Here is a 22,571-nt window from a genome sequence, read left to right as displayed (position 1 = left end):
TCCTGACGCTGGGGTTGCCCTATACTGGGGCATAGGACCTTCACAGGATTAAGGGCCTCTCCTCCCATTGATGACTGACTAGGCCATCCTCTGCTACATATGCAGCTAGAGCGATGGGTCCCACCATGTGTTTTCTTTGGTTGGTGGTTTAGTCCCAGGGAGCTCTGAGGTTACTGGTTAGTTCATATTGTTGTTTCTCCTAGAGGGCTGCAAGCCCCTTCAGCTCCTTGGGTACTTTCTCTAGCTCCTTTATTGGGGACCTGTGCTCCATCCAATGGATGGTTGTGAGCACCCACTTCTGTATTTGTCAGGCACTGGCAGAGCCTCTCAGGAGACAGCTTTATTAGGCACCTGTCAGCAGGCTCTTGTTGGTATCTGCAATAGTGTCTGGGTTTGGTGGTTGTTTATGGGATGGATCCCCAGATAGGGCAGTCTCTGGATGGTCATGGAGGCATTTTCTTAATTGTGGTTCCCTCTTCTCAGATGACTCTAGCCCGTGTCAAGTTCACATAAGAGTCAACACACAGAAGTTATACTGGAAACACCTAATTATCAAGGAGAATGTGAAGGAAAGACTGTAGGGAATAAAGCTGGAAGTAGGTTTTCACAGTTAATTCTGAATTGGAGAGGTTAGGCCTGGCTTTATTGTATATGATTATTCAGAGTTGGTAAGTACAGTTATTTTTGCTTGCCTGGGGTAATTTCAACCATATATTCATTTAAATGATAATGTTGCTGGGTTCTTATTGATGCCTGTTTTCTGTATTCATTATATTTTCAATATTTTCTCATCATGGAATCCAGGTTGTCCTGTGGTTTACAATTGCTTTTAGAGAAAACTTTTTCATTAGTAAGGAAAAAAGCCTTTGTCTTTAACTAGACATAATCAACCTTTCTCACTTAAATGTCTAGAAATTCCATTCCTTTGGCTATCATAATATATGAAAATTGGGCCTTTCCCTATGAAATATTAATAACCCCTGTTATGGATATGAGTCATGTACAACTGCTAACTGATTGTTGCTTCGTAACTTACTATAAAACACCTCATTTATATAAGGAAATTCAATTGAGCCGAATTACATCCATCACTGTATTTATCATAAAAATTACAAACTATATTTATTGTTCATTTTGATACATGTGTGTTAAAAGACAGTCTCTCTGGCCTGATTCAGAGGATTTTATGCACTCATTTGCTAATTTAGTTGTATCCAATCTGTTGATCCTATAGACTCAGCCCTTCACTCGAAATGAACTAGTTACATCCTTGGGTTTCTTTAAAAATCAGCATCATTTTGATATGAGGTCTGTTCCAGTGGCCCAATCACTGAGCTTTGTAGAACCTGGACAACTTTATTATATATATAACTTTATTATGGTATTGGCTTCTGTGGCACATGTGTTGGGGGTGTGTGTGGCAGGACAGAGCAGAGCTTGTCTTGCAGCGTAGCAAGTTGTGAGATACATAGACCCCAAGTTTCATGGGAACTTTCTCTTCAGCTATCTGTAAATAGAGTCAATCACTGAACAAGAGAATGTGTCCGGAAGATTTTTTTTACTTCTGTTTACTAATGCTTAAGTGGTTCCCCAGTATGTCCATAGTTTATTGTGTTGTCTTGTTAGTTCAGTTAGGATTGAAGTGAGGCTTTGTGGCAGTTCTCCTCCTGTCTGGGGATTTTGGAAAAGAATCCTTTGCATGGGACCAGTGAAGCGGTTGGCTTCCACTGCCATGAGCACTTCACTGGAAAGGACACACTGCTTCCCCCTGGTAGTTTCATTGGTTGCTAACTTGTTCTCTTAGCAGTAGAGGGTCAGATTAATTTTGGGTGTAATATTTTACTTTTGTTAATTTTAGAAAGTAAATTTCAGAATTTCAGAAAATTTCTCTCTCTTGAGTTGCTCTGTGTACATGCAAGGTAATATCTTACTGTCATGGAGGACAACAGTTCCCCAACACCAGGGGTTGCTCAGCCCACTTAAGTGCTCTGTGCCACACTGCTCCCTGCTGTCACACCACTGTTGTGTATTTTTATACAGAGAGGAAGCCAGTTTCTAATGAATCTTACTGTTTTATGCTTTAAAATGGTATTTGTTTTACAATTTTAATTTTCTGTGTGTGTGTGTGTGTGTTTAAACAGTATCTTGGGTCTCTTGGGGTACATGGTGTAGGTATAGGTGAGAGATAACTAGGGCTGGAGCTCGGGTGGCAAGTATGTATCAGCCACAGCAGTTTTCTTTAACATTCAGGGACATAATCTGTGTCCTTCTCTTCACACCTTTGAGCTTTATACACATACAAAACCAAGTTTATGGTAAATACAGGCAGCTTTCTTCCCTGTAAACTGGGTTTTCAGTTATGCACAGAACTGACTTCCTGTGCTGAGCTCAACTGAGACAATGAGCCTTTTCTCTACCACTTAATTTTTGCATCATACTCTGCAGTACTTTTACATCCATATACATTATCTACCAATTTTATTTGTTCATTTTGAAATCATTTTAATCCTTTAATCAAATTTAGGAAGCATTTCTTACCATGAGCATGTTACTAATCTATTTACAAAATCGAGATGTTCTCTTTCACAGCATTAGTTCTACAGCCGTTCCTGTTGTGGAGCTCTCAGTTCTGCCTGCCTCTGCCTCTGCAGTGTTGGAAATAAAGGCATGGGTCACCCTCCTGGACCTGATGCTACATTTTAAAAAATGAGTTGCCTGGCTGTATTATTTTTATTCTGTGTGATCACCACTAAATATATTTCTTGGTATCATGTGCTGAGAAAATGTTATTGTGCTGTCTTTTCTCCTTAACTTAAAGTAATGTTTGTTTTTTAGCACGACACCACCATACTGCTGTGTGGATCTGTATTCACTCCGTACTGGGGAAATGGTCAAGTCCATTCAGTTTAAAACACCCATTTATGATCTTCACTGTAATAAGCGGTAAGTGTTTTTCATATGCTTACGTTCAAATTGTAATGTGTCTCCTTGACATGTAGAAGGCACTACGATTTCCAGTCACTGAATTTGAAAATAAGTTCAAATTTCCTCCCAGTGAAACAGTTAAGATTTCATATTGAGTACTTTCCAGCCTCCTGATCTAGCCAAGAGTTGTGATTCAGTGTAGAGAGATATGAGTGGAATTTATATAAATGGAGGATCACAGGCAGTGTTCTTGAGAGTACAGGAAATCAAGTATTGGAATGGGGCGTGTCTCTTCCTTTTCAGTGGTGAGGTCAAACCTGGATGTTGCATACGAAAATATTCATGCATAAAACTTCAACCTGAGCCCTTAAGCATTAGTTTGAGGACTGGGCTGCCCTCTGCCCCGTCTAACTTTATATTATTTTGTTACAAAGTCTTGCCAGGTTGCCCAGGCTCTCCTTGGTCTTGTTGTCCTCTTGGCTTAGTGTCTTCAGTGTTGGGATTTTAAGCAAGCATGACTGCATTTTGCCTAATGATTTAGTATGCTTTTTTTATTCCTTAACATTTCGCAATAGTGGTTGTGGTCAGTTTTCTTTCTTAAAAATTATGAGAAAATATTCAAATGTAGATTAAGCTGTGTGAATTCTAGTAATAATAACATTTTTACACAAGCTGTTAGAGAAGAAAGAATCTTAGGAATCCAGTCTGTGTGGCACTTCACTTCATAGGAGGGAAGGCTGAACTTGTGGGATGAGAAATACCTCGATCAGAGTCAGAGACACCAAGTGTAAATCTTCTGCCACTAAGAGCAGACACATAAGATTGGGGAGTGGCTCTGTGATAAAAAGCTCCAGGAATTCAACCCCAAGAACCCAGGGAGGAACCACAGGCACCTGTTGCCCTAACAATCCTAAGGCAAGGTGGGAGGCAGGGCCAGCGGAATCCCGGGATGCTCATGGGCCCGCTAGTCTGGGTACAAGATGCCTCTAAGGAGGTGGAGCATGAGGAGGATATCTGACATTGTCTTTTGAGCTCCACACACATCCACACACATTCTGACAATATGTCCATGCCAACCCACATTCTCACAAATGAGTGTAAATAAGTAAATCTTACAAAAAAGCCCCAAACATGGGGCATAAGAAATTTGTCTTTTGTATGTGGGAAGCCCTGAATTCAATTCTGTGTCTGTGAGTACACTCAAACTCAAGTTGCAAGTTGTAGATGCTGAGGAAAGACTTAGTGAACTAGAAACAGTGCACTGTGTTCACCCTGTCTCAGAGCTGTGTGTGGAATGGTTTGCAGCCAGGAACTTTCCAAGCTTTCCCAAATGGATTTATTAGAATGCAACATTAGAATATACATTCTTTATTTATATTATAAATTCATGAACATTCACACAGAGCAGCAAAACGCTGACTCTTTTTTGTTTAAATTGTTTGCTGAGCTTAAACTAGAGAGGAAATCAACAATATATAATTGCTGTTTAAATATTAATACCATAGTGTATGTGTAGCCAAGAGCGTCACGGTAAAGCTCCTGATTACCCCCAAATCTTCATAGTCACCTGGGTCTGGACCTGCCTTTCTTCAGAAAGCACACAGATCCTTAACAGCTGCGCACAAAATCACCACAGCTGTATTACACATTGATTCAGGAGTGAATGCTGTAACTACACAGGACAATTGTGAGATCGCAACAAGGGTTCAGGAGACCTTTTAGGAGGTGATTGGCAGGTATATAGCTGACAGGTGTGGTGTCTGGCACGAATAGTGATGACCAGCAGAGGGTAGATTTGAGCAAACCTGAGTTTACTCAGAAGTGTATGTTATGGCCTGAGGGAATCCTCAGAGACTCGGGATGTGTGGATGACCAGATGGGCCCGTGTATGCAAACTCCTTTTTTTTTTTTTTTTGCCCGGATCATTTTCCGGGCAAAAGTGTGCAGAGGGTAGGTGAGCACAGTCCTGTGGTTCAGGGTAGCGGCACTAACACAGAGGACCCTTCTGCTTCCCCCAGCACTCTGCACTCAGAGCCTGGGGGCTATTCTGGGCTGCTTCACCAGGGACTCTGGACCTTTTGAGGGCTGACTAGGTATCTCAGTGTGTACTTCCAAGACTGTTCACGAGGAGGTTTATTCAGGGAGTTCTCAGAATGACCTGCTATTGTCATCTCCACTTGATTTGATGATGAGACCTTAGTCTGGTACTATAAAGTCATGGGAGAGGAAGTGCAAACACTGTTTCTGTGAAGTCATTTCAGTAATTACGTAATTTAAGTAAAGCAACTATTGTGACTTAAAATATTCTTGATGCTGTTACACATTTTCCTTTCTGCTGTCAGAATTGAGTTCCTCCACCCCGAGTGTCAGGTTGCTCACACACGCAGGTGACTAGAACAGTGTGAGAGTGCCAGTAGCAGTTCACAGAGCAGGCCCTCCTGTTTGCCACCTGACTGGGTTAAGGTGATGTGAGGACAGGAGGTCAGAAGGATCCTGTGCTGGGGTGAGGCCAGCTTTAGATGGGCTGAGATAAGAGATGCAGCGTACAGCACTGGGGAGCAGGGGAAGAAGCCCTCTAGCCTCTCCACTACCCACAGTGTGAAGAGGAGCAGAGACCAGGCATGTCAGTCCTGCTAGTGGATAGACGTACACCGAAAGCACAGATAGCAATGTGCTCAAGGCCTAGCCCCCTTGATGCTGAAAGGGGTTGAGAGTGGCATGCACCAAGCACATCTGGTCTTTCAACGCAGGGTTCCTTGATGTAACGAGCCCTGGCTGTCCTTTTGCCACCACGCTTGGCCCACCAAGCACTTCTGATTGGGTGTACCAAGTTAACTCAGTGCAGGAAGAATTAATATTGGTCTGTAGAGATTATGCAGTTTGCTGGGTATGGTGACAGAGCCATGTAATTCCAGAACATGAGAGATAAGGCAGGAGGACATCCTCTTCTAAGTAGCCAGCTTGAGGCTAGTCTGTGATACATGACACAGTCTCATAAAATCAAGAGGGGAAGAAGAAAAAGATACTAAAAATAAGAAAAAGTTACTGGAGCCCATGAGCATATGAAAGAAGAGTAGAAAGTTTAACAGGAAGCCAGATGGATCTATACATTTCCTGAAGAGCATAAATTTATGTATACAGAGCCCAAGAGACAAAACTATTTTCAGGTAAAACCGGAGGCCAATGGCTGACAATATGTCCCGAGAGAGTGCATTCTGGGCAGTGGGCAACGGAGTGCTGTGCACTGGAGCTGTGGGTCTCTGCTTCCCACCCTTGCAGTCTAATTCCACTTCTTATGTAACATGTGCTTTAATGTGGTTTCAGTGGTGCAGGATTGCAGGCTACCATGTGTGGCTGCCCACTCTGGGGAATGCCCTTTTATCCTTGTACCCGAACTGGAGCATGTATGACAGATTTCCTTTGCTTCCATAAAACTCGCATCATCGTCGTCTTTACCCTTGTTAGTAATTTTCAGTGCTTGGGATTGAACCCATGGCCTCACAGGTGCTACATATCCTGTTACCATTAGGGTCCTGGCCACACCTTTCCTCTTCAATGTGTAAATTAGGCTCATCTTGAATACCCTATTCTTCTGTGTTTGCCTCTGAGTACCTGGGATTATAAGTCTGCCCCAGGGGCCTAGCTGTCATCCATATATTTCCATCCTTATTAGATATGTCCTTCCAGGTACCACCTCAAGGTCTGAAAATAGGAGCTGTCATTTGTCCTTGGTTGACCTCTGTTTCTGTTCTATTTAACCGTAGTTCCTGTGATTTGATGTAGCAGGGTCAGTCTTCACATTCAACTCACTGAACCCATCTTCTAAAACCATTGTTCCACCCACCTCTTCTTTCCTATTGCATATAGAGCTTGATCAGTTCTCACTACACCTGCTTCTATCCTGTTCTAACCCGCTGGCTGTATGCTGTTTCAATGTCTGTATTCCACCAGGCACACCCACTTTTATTATAGTACCAAAATTTATCCCTCAAGTTTAAGGTGGACATGAGTTCTCTCTGCTCTAAATTCTCCTGTGCACTCATTCCTGTAGCTGACAGTAATGTGTGTCACACCTTTTTGCTCCCTGCTTACCTGACTTTATCTACTGAGAGTTTCTTCCTTGCTATTTGGTGTCCTGTTTCTTGTAAATGTAAAACTTTTCTACCTCAGAATTGTATATACACTGGGGTTTTAGTTAGGCGATTTTCATGATTTCTGATGGATGACAGGGTGGAGTGTGGTGGGGAGAAGGCAAGCAGAGCAATTTATTGCCAGATCCAGATCTAGGACCAGAGCCCAGGCTAGTTAGTATTAAAAATTCTTTTTGGTACGTTTTGTTTAGCATTTTATTCATAGACATTACATTTTGCTGGTATAGTTTCAATTATCTTTGTCTTTGTTGACCCCTGGGCACTAGGCTGTTTGTAGCGATTGTGTTTGGTCTGTGTGATGACTGGAGTGTCGGGCGATGGGTGAGGACGGAGCTCTTTCTCCTTTCTTTCATCAGTCCTGCCAGGTTTATTTTTAAGTGGAGTTGGTGGAATGCATGACTCCTTCCTCCTCTTCCCCCTCCTCCTCCTCCTTTTTTTTTTTTTTTTTTAATTCTAGTGCCCATTTGCTTACTTTGAGTTTCTGGTTATTGGTCCCATGTATATATGTTTGGTTATGTTTTCTGATTATGTCACTATTTTATGCACTGACTTTGTGACTAGTGGCAAGTACTACAGTGACTTGCATGCTCTTAGTGTTTACCTTATCTTGGTTGGTTACTATTTATATTCTTATTCTTCCACTTTACAGATTTAAGGTACTTTTAAAAATAGGATACTTGAAATTATCTGTGTTTTTATATATCGATTTACGTATAATTTAACTTGATTATTTTGTAGTTTCATTGTCTCTTGATTTCATGATTTTTATTAGAAAATGAAGAAAGAATGTAATGTAGCTCAGCCAGAGTGTTTCTGCTAGACGGCGGAAGGTTCTGAGTTGCATCTAGCACACAAAGGATTTTTTAAAAGAGAATTTAAGAGGAGAGAAAACACCCAAGCCCCTTTCAACACTCACACATAGAGAATGCAGAACTCTTTCTTTGGTTCTGGTAATCCTGTTTGTGTGTGTCTCACTGTCTTTATGTACTTATCCTCAGATATGATCTTACTATATATATAGTTTGAGGTGCTCTCGAGCTTTTGATCGTCCTTCCTCAGCCTGCTGGGTTGCTGAGACCACAGGCATGCTTCACCATGCCTGGGGAAGGTTCTGCTGCCTGAATAGGTTCTGGATTTATTTGTTTGTTTGTTTTCTAATTTTTTTGTGCACTCCATTATTTGACTTTTTTTTTTTAAGTGATGGATATTGTCTGAGGGAACAACAGGAACCTTGATCCTGCCTCTGTAAGGCGCTGGGAGTGTGAGGAATTGAGGAAGGCTGTGAGAGGGCTTGGGACAGTCTTTACAGATAGGACACAAATGAAGTTTATTGTGTACTTTATGGGGACAGTGTCTCTGTCTATTATATGCACAAGTGTATAATATATAGAACATTCCACAGATTATGTGATTAGTAACAATAAAACAGCTAACAAACACCAGATGAGTTTTCAACAGACAGCTGAATAATAATAGCAATGGCATAATAGGAGTAATAGTATTTAGAATTCTTCTGCATCAGTAAGTGGAAGTTTTCTACTTTTACAAGACTTGTTTGGTGTGTTTTTACACAATAAATCATAATATTTTCCTGATCAGTTTTTAGCATTTGTCAATTAGATTTGCATGTTAAGTTAAAATAAGATTTATTTGGATTATCTAATATTAAGGATGATTTTTTAAAGTAATCATTAAGTTTGTGTTTTTGTATTTCTGCAAGAAATAGTAAACTCTTAATTCAATATTTGTGATGTATTTTAGCAATTTTACCTTACATCAAAGTATTAGTGGAATTATGCATTCTTTATTTTATAAATTATTACCCTGATTATTTGTAAACTTTGTTCTCTGAAATTACGGTTTATGCCGATTGTTACTAAATTCTAATATACTGACTCACCGAGAAATGCTGACTTATGCTCACTGCAAATGTCTCCGGTTTTGTTGGATGTGCTGAGAAATTCTACAATCTTTAGAGCGATAGATTACATAAAGCCATTTTATATTTAATGCTGCCTTTAAATATCATTGATTACTACTTTTAGTAAGTACCCAACTGGTTAATATTATTCATTCTCAATGCTGTCTGTTTAATTTGAGAATATGAAAATGAAAGTGTTCGTAGGCCACTTTTCAGCTGTAGAATAACTGTCACTTTCTTTGTTTATATGAAAAATTTCATTGTTTTTACTTTTAAGATTTTTAGTTTGCTTTTTTTATTCTATGTATTAAAATGTTTTAAACGTATAATTTAATTATTTATGACTCAGTTCATAGAATCTCACGTTTACTCACGTCCCTATTCTGGTTTTTTCCTCTCTACTTTTAGGATCCTCGTCGTAGTCTTGCAGGAGAAAATTGCTGCCTTTGATAGCTGTACTTTCACAAAAAAATTTTTTGTCACAAGTACGTACCAAATCCTTTTACTTTGTGTCTTGTGTGTTTGTGTCTCTGTTGCTGACTTGATTCTGTCAGCCATGAGTTTCGACACAGCCTCATCCTGTGATTCTTGTGGGCACCATTACTTATAAGGCAGAGGCTTTCCTGGTCTTTCTGTACATGGTGTAAGGTTTTCTCCTGCACTTGAACTGAGTGGTTCTCACTGGTTGCTGTAGCTGTTTTTATGAAGCTGCTGTCCCATCACTAAACATTTTGCATACTTAAAAAAGTGACTGGCGGTGCTGTGGGAAGGGTTTTCCATTTGCACTTTTCACTCTCCCCTGTCTTGCTCCATGACTTTCACTGCTGTCAGGAGCGCAGAAATTAGCATAGAATCTAGTTTCAAGCTGTTTTCAAACACGAATTTAGTGCTAGGTTTTAAAGAGAAGCAGAGGATTGAAACGGGAGGGTGGGAAGTAAGGGATAGATTGATAATATTGAGAGCTGCAATATGCAGGCTTGCCATACTCATTTGTACAGGACAGAGACAATCCGGACATGCCAACCAGGGTCAGCTAGCTGTCCTGTACCCTAGTGAGTCTGTGACAGAGCAGTTTTTTAATTTCGTTTTTCCTGCAGCCAACTAAGTTAATAGTTTTCCCCAACGAGTCTGATACGTATATCTTACAGAAATAGTTTAGTGGGTCTCCATTTTGCAATGAACTTGAAATACAGTACAGACTTACAAGATGTTTGCTGAGTAGCTACCCTATGTTAGGCTTCAGGTAGTAGTGTATGTCGATATTGTTCCTTTACTTATTGGGCAATTTCTTTGTTATAACTTCATTATATATTACAGATAATTACATGCATCTGGTACTACATGCAGTAAGATGTGACAATTCAGTACAGTGCATGTGTCACATTTTGTGGACCATAAAGAATTGTAAGACTGTCCTATCCCCTTATGCCCTTAATTGTTTTCTCTGATTTTGTGACTATTATTATTTTCAGTGCTAGGAGTCTCTGTCGAGTCCCTTCTAACTTGACTCCAGCATATATTTCCTGGTTGTTATTTCTCTATCAATTCAGGGTCTTACAACATTAAAATGGAGTGGTGGAGACTAACATGATTGGTTTTCTTTTAAAGGTTTATTTGTTCATAAAAATGTATATGTATGTATATGTACACTCAGATGCAAGAAGAGGGTGTTCTGCGCTGGGCCTGTGAGGTTCCTTTTGAGCAATGATTGAGATATGTATCTTTTTTTGTTGTTGTTGTTTAAATATTTATTTATTTATTTAATGTATGCGAGTGCACTGTAGCTGTACAGATGGTTGTGAGCCTTTATATGGTTGTTGGGAATTGAATTTTAGGACCTCTGCTTGCTTCAGTTGGCCCTGCTCACTTCAGTCCCTGCTTGATCCAGCCCAAAGATTTATTTATTATTATACATAAGTACACTGTAGCTGTCTTTAGATGCGCCAGAAGAGGGTGTCAGATATAGCTGTACAGATGGTTGTGAGCCACCATGTGGTGCTGGGATTTGAACTCAGGACCTTTGGAAGAGCAGTCAGTGCTCTTACCGGCTGAGACATCTTGCCAGCCTGGGATATGTATCTTTTTGAGATAATTTCCTTATAGAGCCTATTTACAGTATTTATGATATTTTTATTAATTCTTTGGAAATTTTATACAGTGTACTCACACTGCTCAATTCCTTGAAAGAACACCCTTACCTAACTACCCATACCTTACTTCCAGTCATTGTCCTCCTCTTCCTCCTCCTTTTTAAAATTCTTTTCTTTTTTCTTCTCTTCTCTTCTCTTCTCTTCTCTTCTCTTCTCTTCTCTTCTCTTCTCTTCTCTTCTCTTCTCTTCTCTTCTCTTCTCTTCTCTTCTCTTCTTTTCTTTTCTTTCTTTTTTCTTGAGACAGGGTTTCTCTGTGTAGCCCTGGCTGTCCTGGAATTCACTCTGACTGGCCTCGAACTCAGAAATCCTCTGCCTCCCAAGTGCTGGGATCAAAGGCGTGCGCCACCACTGCTGGGCCTTTTTAAATTTTTTTATCCTCATGCATATGACAGAGTCAGGCTTGACTTGAACTCAGACATCTCCAGCTGACTTCCTGACCTAACTTACTGAGTTATAATTTACTTTTTAAGTGGATATTTAGCTGCAAAATCAGCAATTCATTTAACATACACTTTAAAATATACTTTCATTATGGACAAATAATTAAGCCAGGTAGGCTTAGGGCATGTTTTATTGGTATGGTATTTAGTTAGCAACTTAGTTAGCAAATACATGCAGCCTTTTCATGAGTGCTAGCAACACATACATAATTACATTAATTACATTTTTATATTATCTGTACTGTTTGACTTAAAGAACACAGAGGCTTAATTATTTTGTAACATTCAAATTAAAACAAAAATATATAATTTTATTAGCATTGGATTAATATTTTATACTTAATATTTTGGATGCACTGAAGGTAGAGTTGGTGCTTTGCACTCTATATTTCAATGAAATTTCTTTGTATTAATGTTAGTATAATAGCATAGATTTATTTATTTACTTATTTATTATCCTTTCCCCTCCTGTCCTTCCTCCTCCACTCTCCTCCCTCCCTTTCTCTCTTGTCTTGTTCTGTTTCTTCCCTTTCAACAGAATCTTTCTCAGTTTGTACCCACAATGATAGTAAATTTGTTATCCTTCTGCCTCAGCCCCCGAGTGCTAGGGTAATAGGCATTCCTTACTGTTTTTTTCCCTCTCTAGTCTTTATTTCTCTGTCTTTTACCATCCCTGTGTGTGTGTCTCAGTGGGTGTTCTTTACTGAATATTTCTAAATATTTAACCTTGTGTTTCTGTACCCTTGCATAGTGTGTGAATTGTTCAGAGATCAGCAAGTGTCTACAGTATTTCTGGTCCCTTGTAAGTGACATACAACTGACAGCTAAGCCATCATTGTCTTGTATTCCACCACCAGGGGATTCTCACATACTCTCTCAGAATATGTGCAATGACTCATGTACTGGGGATGCCTTAAAGCCTCTATTAGTAGAGATTGCAGTCATCCTGACAAACTACTAGAGAGATGAGGCAGGAGGATTTCAAGTTCAAGTCATGTCCATGTAATTTAGTGAGAAACTTTTTCAATAAAAAGTAAAAAGGAACTGGGGTTGGATATATTAGGGTCCTTGTGTAGCTTGTGTGAGGCACTGGGCTCAGTCCCCAGTCCAAACCAAACCAAACCAATCTAAACCAAGCAAACAAACAAAAAACAAAGAAATCATCAAGTGTTTAGAAAACAACAATAGAAACCCTTGATTTCTTGCTTCCTACCATAAGTAATACCTGTTGCAGTCTCTGCAGTGTGGAGCTTCCTTATTTAGTCAGTCCCTGTCCCTGTTGTACCCTCCTCTAGGACTTACCGGTCTCAGTTCTGAACTCCAGGGATTGAGTTTTATCCAAGTGACTTGTAGTTAACAAAGCTTGATGATGAATGTCATCATCAGCAAGAATTAGGATCACTGCATCACACCATCATTCAATAGATTTAAGTCATGATTTCTGGCATGGTGGTGGCTTCTACCTGAAATTCTAGCATTTCGGAAGCAGAAACAAGATAATTGCTGTGAATTTGAAGCCTGGCTACATAAGTGTGTTCCAGGACAGCTTTAGCTATTGAGACTCTATTTCAAGTAAAGCAAAATTTAACATACCCTCACCACTAATAAAAACATTTCAAACCAAATTCAGTGTGATTAAATTCATATGCAGCTGGCAAACAGTGCCACTCCATAACATTATTGAGCCTTGTTTTTCTCCAGTTTCTGCACTATTCCAAACTTTCAGGTAATTTCTTAACTGTGTTTAAGTTGATACAGATCTCACATATTTTTCTATGCTTTAATTTTGATTGATGCAGAGATTGACAGAAGTGTTGGGAGGTGGGCACGCTGCATTGGGTTTTGAGGTAGCACATTTGCCTGTAGCATGTGTCTGCTCTTCATTTATTATACCCACTGTGGTAGTTTGTTTGTTAAAAAGAGTTTCATGTAGTTCAGGGTGGCCTCATCTTTTATCTCCATGCCTCCATTTTTGGAGTGCTGGGATTATAGGTCAGTCATGCCTAGTTTTACAGTGCTGTAGATGGAGCCTGTAGTTTGGTATGAGACAGGGAAGGCATATACCAACTCAGCTGCATCTCCAGCCTGGTACTCTGTTCAGAAAGAAGTAAGATTGTACCCTGTGAAGAGTTACAAGATCTCTACTTAGTGAGGATGTCATTTTGTTCGTGCAGACATTTAGCTTCTGAAGTAGAATGGGAAGCTTTTGCATAATGCATTCTTAGCTGAAGGCCTTAGTTATGCATGAATACAATGCGACTATTGTAAAATGAGCAGAGTCTTCGGTGCCCATCAGAGCGGGCATCATGGGGATTTGTGCCAAAGAGTGGATGGGCGGGGTAAAGGGAGCTGATAGAGAACTGGTAACAGAGCGCATCCAACAGGACGAGAAAGGAGACACCTTTGTTCGGATGTACAGAGAAGTTGGACTTAAGCAGCTGTCCAGTGTGGAAATCTAAAACCCAGGGATGATTAGGAAAACAAAAGACAAAGACTGATAGATGTCATTAGTAGTCATTTTAAGGATCCTTTGAAGTTGAAAGGCAGATACAGAGTCTCCAGAGAGACCAGAGTGTCTGATAAACAGTCTCCTTGCATCTGCCTGTGTTTTCAGTTTGAGAAGGAAAGTTACTTTGTGCAGTCCTAATGTTATTAGTGTTAGAATGTCTGTTCTTTGTTTATGTTAATGATGAGCAACACATGGAACACATGGAAATGAGTTTAAAGTAGCTTTAAAATGCAAAGTTATAATTTTGGGTAAGAGAAGCTTGCTTGATTTATATATTTTTCAGGCTGCCTTGTAACTACCACTCCCTACGTTTGTAATATGAATCATGAAGGATTGGTAAGCCCTGCCTTCTGGGTCAGTTTATATGTTAAATTTACCTCCATGGCTTTGGGTTATTCATAAGGCAAGAGGCTTCTCTGATGTTTCTTGGTCCTGTGCAGAAAATTCTGCACATGTGTATATGTGCGGTGACCTAAACTGTCGCTTTCTGTTCACTGCACGTTATTCCCACCTCTTGAGGTTTTGGATGGCAAAGTGCTCAAAATCATATGTTTCATATACACACAGAGGAACAGAGAATAAAATACAAAGTTTCTCTAAGCCCATAGAACCTTAAAAGGCCATTAATCATAGGTATGATGTCTCAGTCAGCTCCCAAATTGTGTGCATATTTCTGGGTTGCGCTCAGAGTACTCTGATCTAACATTGGATCTTATGGCTGCTGTCTAACAGAGCTTAGAGATATCCTTCGGCCCTGTTTGCAGCCTTCATTATCCCTCCACCCTCTCACTGTCTGTGTCCTCCCTCTCCGCCTCACCTCCCTCCCTCCTTCCACTCCCCTTTCAAACCCCTTAGCCTGGGTTTATGTAGCCCAGGTGGACTCTGAAGTCCTTATACTCCTGCCTTTGCTTCCCAAGGGTGGTTTATAGACACACCCATCATCATACCTGAGCACCAGTTCTTAGTTCTTGTTTAATAATCCTAAATTTCATGGGTATTAGACATGTATCTGTAAATCGGTTAACAGAAATTACTTTCTGTATCCTTCTGGAATGTTATGGGTGACATTCGTGTGAACCTGAGAACATTCCAGCTTTTAATGTGTGTGTGTGTGCTTTCTGTTTTCTTGTCTATGAACATTTGATTGCAAGTTTTTGTTATTATATATTTTTTCCTGATGGTCAGTTATTCTGGTTACTTTTCATACCTTTGATAATTTATGCCTTAGTTCATTTTTAATTTAAAAGTAACTCATTATTGAATTGTTTTCTTGTTTTCTAAAATGTGTCACCTGTCACTTATAGGTTACAGATATGTCCCTCCATTCTGCTGCTTGTCCTTTTGCTTCCTGATTATGTTGTGAGTGTTTTGACTGTATCTGTATATTTGTGTCATATATGTACCTTCTGCATACAGATGCCAGAGCAAGGATTGGATCTCTGACACTGGAGTTTATAGGAGATTGTAAGCCATGTGGGTACTGGTATTGAACCGAACTCCTCTGCAAGAGCAGCAAATGTTTTAACCACTGGGCCATCTCTCCAGTGCCTGTTTTTCATATTGATGGGGTTCTTTAAAATTTTTTTTTCAGCCAAAGCTGTGTATTGTCAAATGTATGAAACTGTTATTCTAAACCTGAGGACACATGCAGAGTTCCTCATTTTGGTTTTTATTTGTTTTGTTTTAGAGACAAGGTTTCTCTGTTTAGCCTTGGCTGCTCTGTAACTTAAACTGTAGACCAGGTTTGCCTCCAATCAGAGGTCCATCTACCTCTGCCTCCCTAGTGCTAGGACTAAAGGCGTGCAGGTCACACCTGGCTTCATGTTGTACTTTTAAATATCATCTTTTCTGAACAAATTAAACAGTTTTTTTAAGATTCATTTATTTTACTATTTTTATGTTTATGAGTCCATAGCCTGATGTCCTTAAAGGTCAGAAGAAAGCTTCCGATCCCCTGTAACTGGGGTTGCAGAAGGCTGAGGGATGCCATGGGGATACGGGGTGGAACTGAGGCTGGGTCCCTTGCAAGAACAAGAAGTGCTCTTAACTGCTCATCATTTTTATAGCTCTGAAGGACATTTTGTATGTGGTGTCCAGGTTCATTAGTATATAGGTAACTTTGACCATTGATTTGCTCGGGTATGTTTGTTAAAGGTTAGTGGACTGAGGTGGGCATGATGGGGTAGTGTTACCTTTAGCCTCTGTGTTGGCTTTTGGGAGGAAGAGGTAAGCAGATCCGCAGAGTTTGAGGCCTTTCTGGTCCTCTCAGGCTTATAGGCCTGAGAGTATTGAAGTCTTGTTTTCCAACTATGTTCAAGTTATACTTCTGTTCGGAACAGCTTTCTGGCCTGGTTTCTGGTAAAATTGCATCATTTTCTTGTGCCTTTAAGATTCTTTACCTGAACAAGAAATTAGGCCAATCTCCCTGCAACCTCCTTCCTCAGTGCCCTTAGTGGTCACTACAATTGTCTTCTGTGGAATAGGAGTTGATATGGGGCTCTTGGATTCCTTCTATCTTGATTTTAATTTGAAAGCCCCAGTTTTGCTAATGCCCAGTTGCCTCTGTTTACTTTTTTAAATGGCATTGTAAACATCTTTGAATTCCTTGTAATATTTCAGAGTTTTAAATCTCTACTCTCGACACAGTTCACTTGTTTTTATAGTTAGTTAGAGGTCACAGTTAATTGTTAGAGGCGTTATGCCTATTCGTCTGGGATAATGATCTGCGGCTGATACTAGCTGTAAAATAGTGTTCTGAAAACGATTTGCTTGTACTCCACTCTATGAGACCCTGGAGCCAGGAGGTGTCTTCCTTAGGTTAGAATCAAAGAAGAGATGTAGAAGCATCTAGTATCAGTGGGAATGGTTATGGGAGTTGATTTAAAATTAGATTGTTTAGATTTTTAGTTTAGTTTTTTTTTTTTTTTTTTTGAGGCAATCTTTCTTGGTCTTAGTTCAATCTCTAGTCTTAGCATGGCCTATATGTCCTGGTGTTCTCTCTTAAACCTTCCTTTTTGGTTTTTAAAGCTAATTCTGGAGAATAACTACCTCTAATGTGATTTTAGCATTTAGATGTCTCATTATAACAGAAATGATGTGAATTTCAAATCTCCAAGTACTTCATACTACACAGTAGGGCACTTCTGTTTGTGTGTGTTGTCTTTGTACAGTCTTCAGGATGCCCTTGTTTTCTGTGTGCCAACACAACATGCCTTTAGCAGTGATAGCACCATCCTGATTCCCTAGACACCCTGATAGGCAGGAGAGATCCAACATAAAGAGAAGAGGGCAGATCCCTGTGAGCCCCTGACTAAGAATTCAGAAGTAACAATAGTAGACACATCCTATTAATTTCACTTGTTGGTTTCAGCAGCTGGCACTGGGAGAAGACATATGACATCATCTGGTTTTCCTGCATCCTGCTACAGAGGCATCCTTTGATGTTGCTCACTGCCCACGTTTCTTCACCCTCCCTTTCCACCGTTGTAGCATCATTTTCTTTCTGATACGTTTGCACATGGATATAATTGCTTTTTCGCCCTTCCTACCATTTTAGACTTTCTGTCCTCTCCAAAAAGTCTTCTTTTTTTTTTTTTTAATTTTTTGAAAATTTGAGGACATTTTGAAGAGTTGTGTGGCTACTGAGAAAGAGATACGAGCTTGGATCCCATGTGGAATCTCCTAGTATTATTGTGGAAATAATGATTTCCAAAACGTCTTCTTAAATTTGTGAACTTTACTTAGGAACTTGAGTCATTTCCTTGTAACTTCATCTTGTTCTTCAGGAATTACAGTATAGAGGCTTTAGTTAATGAAGTGACTTCCAGGTCTTCCTGCTTTAGTTGCAGGAGAGTCTCTAGAGAAGTGGGGAAAGTATAAGTATTTAAGTATTATAATAAGGAATACTGGGCTGGGCATGTCATGCACGCATTTGACCCCAGCACTTGGGAGGCAGAAACAGGCAGATTGGTATGAGTTCAAGCCTACTTGGTCTATGTAGTGAGTTTCATGACAGCTAGGAGTACATAGAGAGACCCTGTCCCAAAGCAAAACAAATCAATGAATACTATTATTTGAATTTTAAGAAGTTTTAAATTTTTTTTTTATTTTCCCCAAGAAGTGATACATTCATGGAAAAGGTATTATAGAAATTCTTAATACTGTTTTTTGGAACTTGCAGGTTGTTATCCTTGTCCTGGGCCAAACATGAATCCCATTGCTCTTGGGAGCCGCTGGCTTGCTTATGCAGAAAATAAGGTAAGACTTGGCGCAGATGTGGGTTAGTTTTGGTTGACTATTGATGCTGAATATTGATACTGTTGGTGAATACTAGTTGTGAATGTTTTATTTTGTTTGCCTTTATTTATACACTGCTACTCTGACTGTTAAGGATTCATAGCTGTGTCTGGTGGCACATAGCTGTGTATGTAGCACTTGGAAGTCATAGTCAGGATGGTCACCTCAAGACAGGGCTCACCTGGTGTCTTAGTTAGAGTTTTATTGCTGTTAACAGACACCATGAACTAGGCAACTCTTACAAGGGGCTGGCATATAGGTTCAGAGGTTCAGTCCATTATCATCAAGGTGGGAGCATGGCAGCATACAGGCTGGTATGGTACAGGAGGAGCTGAGAGTTCTACATCTTCATCTGAAGGCTAATATGACTAACTTCCAGGCAGTTCGGAGGAGGCTCTCAAAGCCCATCCACACAGTGGCACACTTCTTCCAACAAGGCCACATCTGCTCCAACATGGCCACACCTTGGGCCAAGCATATTCTTACCACCATACCTGGGGTGCCCAGGCCAGCCTTATATTGTAAGCCCTAAAACAGTCCATTACCTAATTAGAGATTAGGTATTGTCCTAAAACAGAAAAATCCTATTTTCTTCCTTTGTTGTTGTGACAGGTTCTTTTCAGCTCAGGCTGAACTTGATATCCTGAAGTAATGGGACTAGCAGCATGTGTCACCACATGGTAGCTGTCCTTAAATAAAGGCTTTGTAGAGCCTTTGTTGTTCTAGTCTGGCTTCTTCACGGAACTTTTGCCCAGAGATTATTTAGTATTAATTAAAACATTGAGATAGCTTATCCTAGCAATGCTTGCTAAAAGACAGCAGTTTCCAGGAATAATTGTGAAGCCTTTTGTCTTGACTAGATTGGAATCATATGATACGGGACAATTTTATTGCCCCTATATGGTCAACAACTAGATTCTATATTTGTTTTAATAATTAAAGCACACACAAGGCCTTGTAGGACATACAAATGCATATATATACATATATATCTCTGTGTGTGTGTATTTATATGTATTTACATGGATATAACTATATATATTTGCTATAATATTAAAGGTTGCCACATGTATTTTTAATATCTTAAAGCTTTATATATAGTCCAGTAAATCATAAATTTTAAATTACAAAATAAGGTATAAATCTTATACCATTTAGGACTCCACCTGTAAATGTAGAATAAAGTCTAAAAAGTCCTGTTGGTTTTAAGGATTAACATTCTTGCTTCATTTTTCTTGGTTACATGGTTATTGTGTCTTGAGAATATTATGAAATAATACAAAACAGTTCTTGACAAAATCAGGATGTGGTGCAGTAAGTAAGCACTTGGTAAAGCCACAGAACTCATAAATCAACTGGCCTCCGGAATGCATAGAATCAAGAATGGGCTCACAAATACCATTTTTCTAGATGAAGTCCTTAATTCCTTTTCCAAAAGCCTGTCTGCAAAAATTAAGATATTTTGCATGTTACTGAGTGCTCTATTTATACTCCTTCTCTTTTGGTCTCTTTATTTTCCCATAAAAATAGCTCTTTTCAAACGATTCTTTTCAAACGATTCTCTTCTTACAGTTAAATAGGGTGACATAATGGTGTCTCCTAGTGTTTATATTCGTCATGCGTTTCCCTTGAGTGCTGGAGACATGCATGAAGAAAGTGTGTAAACTGTCCCTTGGCACGTGTGGGAAGCTGCACATTTGCAGTTGGAGCTACAATTAGTTACATACTGGTTTTGTGGAGAAGCAACTCCCTTGATAGTTGCGTGGCCTTTGCAGACACACACTTGAATGTTTCCTGTCACATAATGTGAAGCAGTGTATGTATGTGCATGGTGGACAGAAAGAGCTGCACAGAACAGTTACTTACATGGAGTTTTGGGTACTTGGGCCATGAGTGTGTTTGAGTGCATGTGTGTGTGGTTGGTGTCAGGTGCCATCTTCTCTTATTCTTTTTTGAGACAAAGGTTTCACTGAACCTGAAGGTAGGCTGGTGGCCAGCATGCTTCCTGTCTTGGCTCCTCACAATCTGTTTCACAGAGGCATGTGTGGCCCTGCTGGGCACTTTTGTGCTTCCCTGAAGATCCTCATTCACGTGTGCACAGCTGCAAATGCTCTTATCCACAGAACCATTTTCCTGGATCTTCTTTCACCTTGCACTTATTAAAGGTTTTATTGTTTTTATTTGTTTGTGAGTTGCTTGTGTGCTGTGTGTATCTGTCTCTGTGTGGGAATGTGCATATCTGCAAGTGCCCTCGGAGGCCAGAGCTGTCACGTCTTCCTGGAGCAATCACAGGAAGCTGGGAGTTACTTGGTAGGTTCCATCCCCCCCTCCATCTCTGTCTGGTTCTTTTGAGAAAGTCAGCTTTGTTCTGTGGGTCTTTGTGCTCCAGTGTGTGTCTTTATAGAACTCTTCAATGGAAACATCTAGTATATACATACGTGCTACTTACATACAGAAAATGGGAAAGTGTACATATTTGTTCATCTATATACGCACATTCTCATGATATAAATATAAAGTGTTTGTGTTCATACTGGCCCCACGTTCCCCATTTCATAGTTTCTTCCTTTCCTTTGCATCGGAGACTTGGATGTCAGCATCTTTTATTCAGTTCCTGTATTTCAAAAGTAGTACAGAATTGCTCACCTGTTCCACCTCAACAGGCATGCCCACTGCCACTACTGCCTGAAACTGCAGGTGCACAGTTCAGCTGTCTTCATAGGGTACAATTTGTTATGGGGTGTGTGTGTGTGTTTATTTGCATGTATACATGTACACAAGCATGTATGGAGCAGAGAACAACCTAGAGGAGTCATCTTTTCCCCTTTACCATGTGGTTTCTGGACATTGAACTCAGGTGTGGCAACAAATGCCCTCATCTGCTGAGCTGTGTCACCATCTCGTCTTATTTATTTATTTTTTGGTCATCTTTTTCTTCTGGTCTTCCTCCACTTTACTTGGACTATGAGTTAATGTGTATATTTCCTTATATATTCATATTTTCTATACCAATATATATATATGCATATATATATATAAAATGTTCATGTAGCTATTTATTTTCCTTTTACAAACATAAAATAGTTTATTTGCTCATTAATGGCCATGTTGCTTAAGATTATTTTATGTCCACCTCTATGCTAATTTAGTTTAAAAAATGTTGTGAATATAAATTTTTGTATACTGTGTTTCTGACTATATTGGTTATTTTTCCATTTGACTTTAAATATTTTAAGTCTACTTTTAATATGAGATCATTTATTTTTACTTTTTATGTATTTATTAAAATATATGTATTTGCTTTGCTCTTGTTCCAATGGTGAGATGGTTTAGTGGGCAAGGATGTTTGCTGTCCAAGAGTACTCTAATACCTTGTTGCAGGGAGCAGGTTTCAGCCTTTGCAATCCTGCCTTTCTCTTTTTAAGCAGCAGGAGGCAGCAGAGGAATAATTTTCATAATTTTTGAATGTGGATCTGTAGTTGAATGAAGAAGCCATTCTTTCTATTAGCTAAAATAGTCACTTTCCACATTGTAATTTGTGACAGATATGTTTACCGATCAGACACCTTGCAATCTACTCATCGTGATTCAATAATAGCTTAGCTTCATGTACCAGGTGTTCTAGTCTGTTATATTCATATTAATGTGAGGAATAAAAGGATTATATGTAAATTTGATACAGGTCATATAAGGCTGATATTTTTTTCTTGAATTAATTTCATAGGTCTTGAAAATAACTATCACAATATCATGCTGTCCTAATTCTCTGATGTTGACCCAACTTTAAAAATGTTCACCTGAATCTTAATTATAATCATTTTTGGCAAATACAAGCATGTTGTTGCCAGTGAAGAGTTAGAACCCGAGTTTCTGTTGAGCACATGAGAATTAAAATTGCGATTACCATTGATAATTGGAAGCTCAGTCTGTTCCAAGTCCTCTTAGACATGGACAGTTTGCGTGCGTGTGTGCGCTTGGTTTCTGCACATTCTGTCCACTTTCCCACAGACACAATTGGATATGCAAATATCCTAAAATATTTGCTTGTTGTTTCTTTTTATAATTTTTGTAAGGAATTAAGAGGAGAAAACATCCAATTTGCTAGTATGTCAAATATTTAATGTTAGGAAGTTATATGTAAGTCCTTTGATTATGTTTTTAAAATTTATTTATGGAAAG

The 22,571-nt window shown here is 39.4% G+C and overlaps 1 protein-coding gene across 8 annotated transcripts in view; it reads left to right on the top strand.

The window, feature by feature from the left end:
* The window catches only part of Bcas3 (BCAS3 microtubule associated cell migration factor), a 481,599-nt gene that overhangs the window by 89,475 nt on the left and 369,553 nt on the right, over positions 1 to 22,571 (top strand). For all 8 annotated transcript variants that reach the window (XM_021178140.3, XM_021178141.3, XM_021178147.3 and 5 more), the window contains exons 9-11: positions 2,836 to 2,943; positions 9,406 to 9,482; positions 18,277 to 18,353. In XM_021178140.3, coding sequence (XP_021033799.1) covers positions 2,836 to 2,943; positions 9,406 to 9,482; positions 18,277 to 18,353 — 262 coding nt within the window. The remainder of the gene's footprint in view (positions 1 to 2,835; positions 2,944 to 9,405; positions 9,483 to 18,276; positions 18,354 to 22,571) is intronic.

Source organism: Mus caroli, unplaced genomic scaffold (genome assembly GCF_978045245.1).
Source record: "Mus caroli unplaced genomic scaffold, Mus_caroli_1 scaffold_13, whole genome shotgun sequence".
In the NCBI taxonomy this organism is placed as follows: domain Eukaryota; kingdom Metazoa; phylum Chordata; class Mammalia; order Rodentia; family Muridae; genus Mus; species Mus caroli.
Note: the sequence above shows the minus strand (reverse complement) of the source record. Positions and strands in the feature narration are given on the sequence as shown.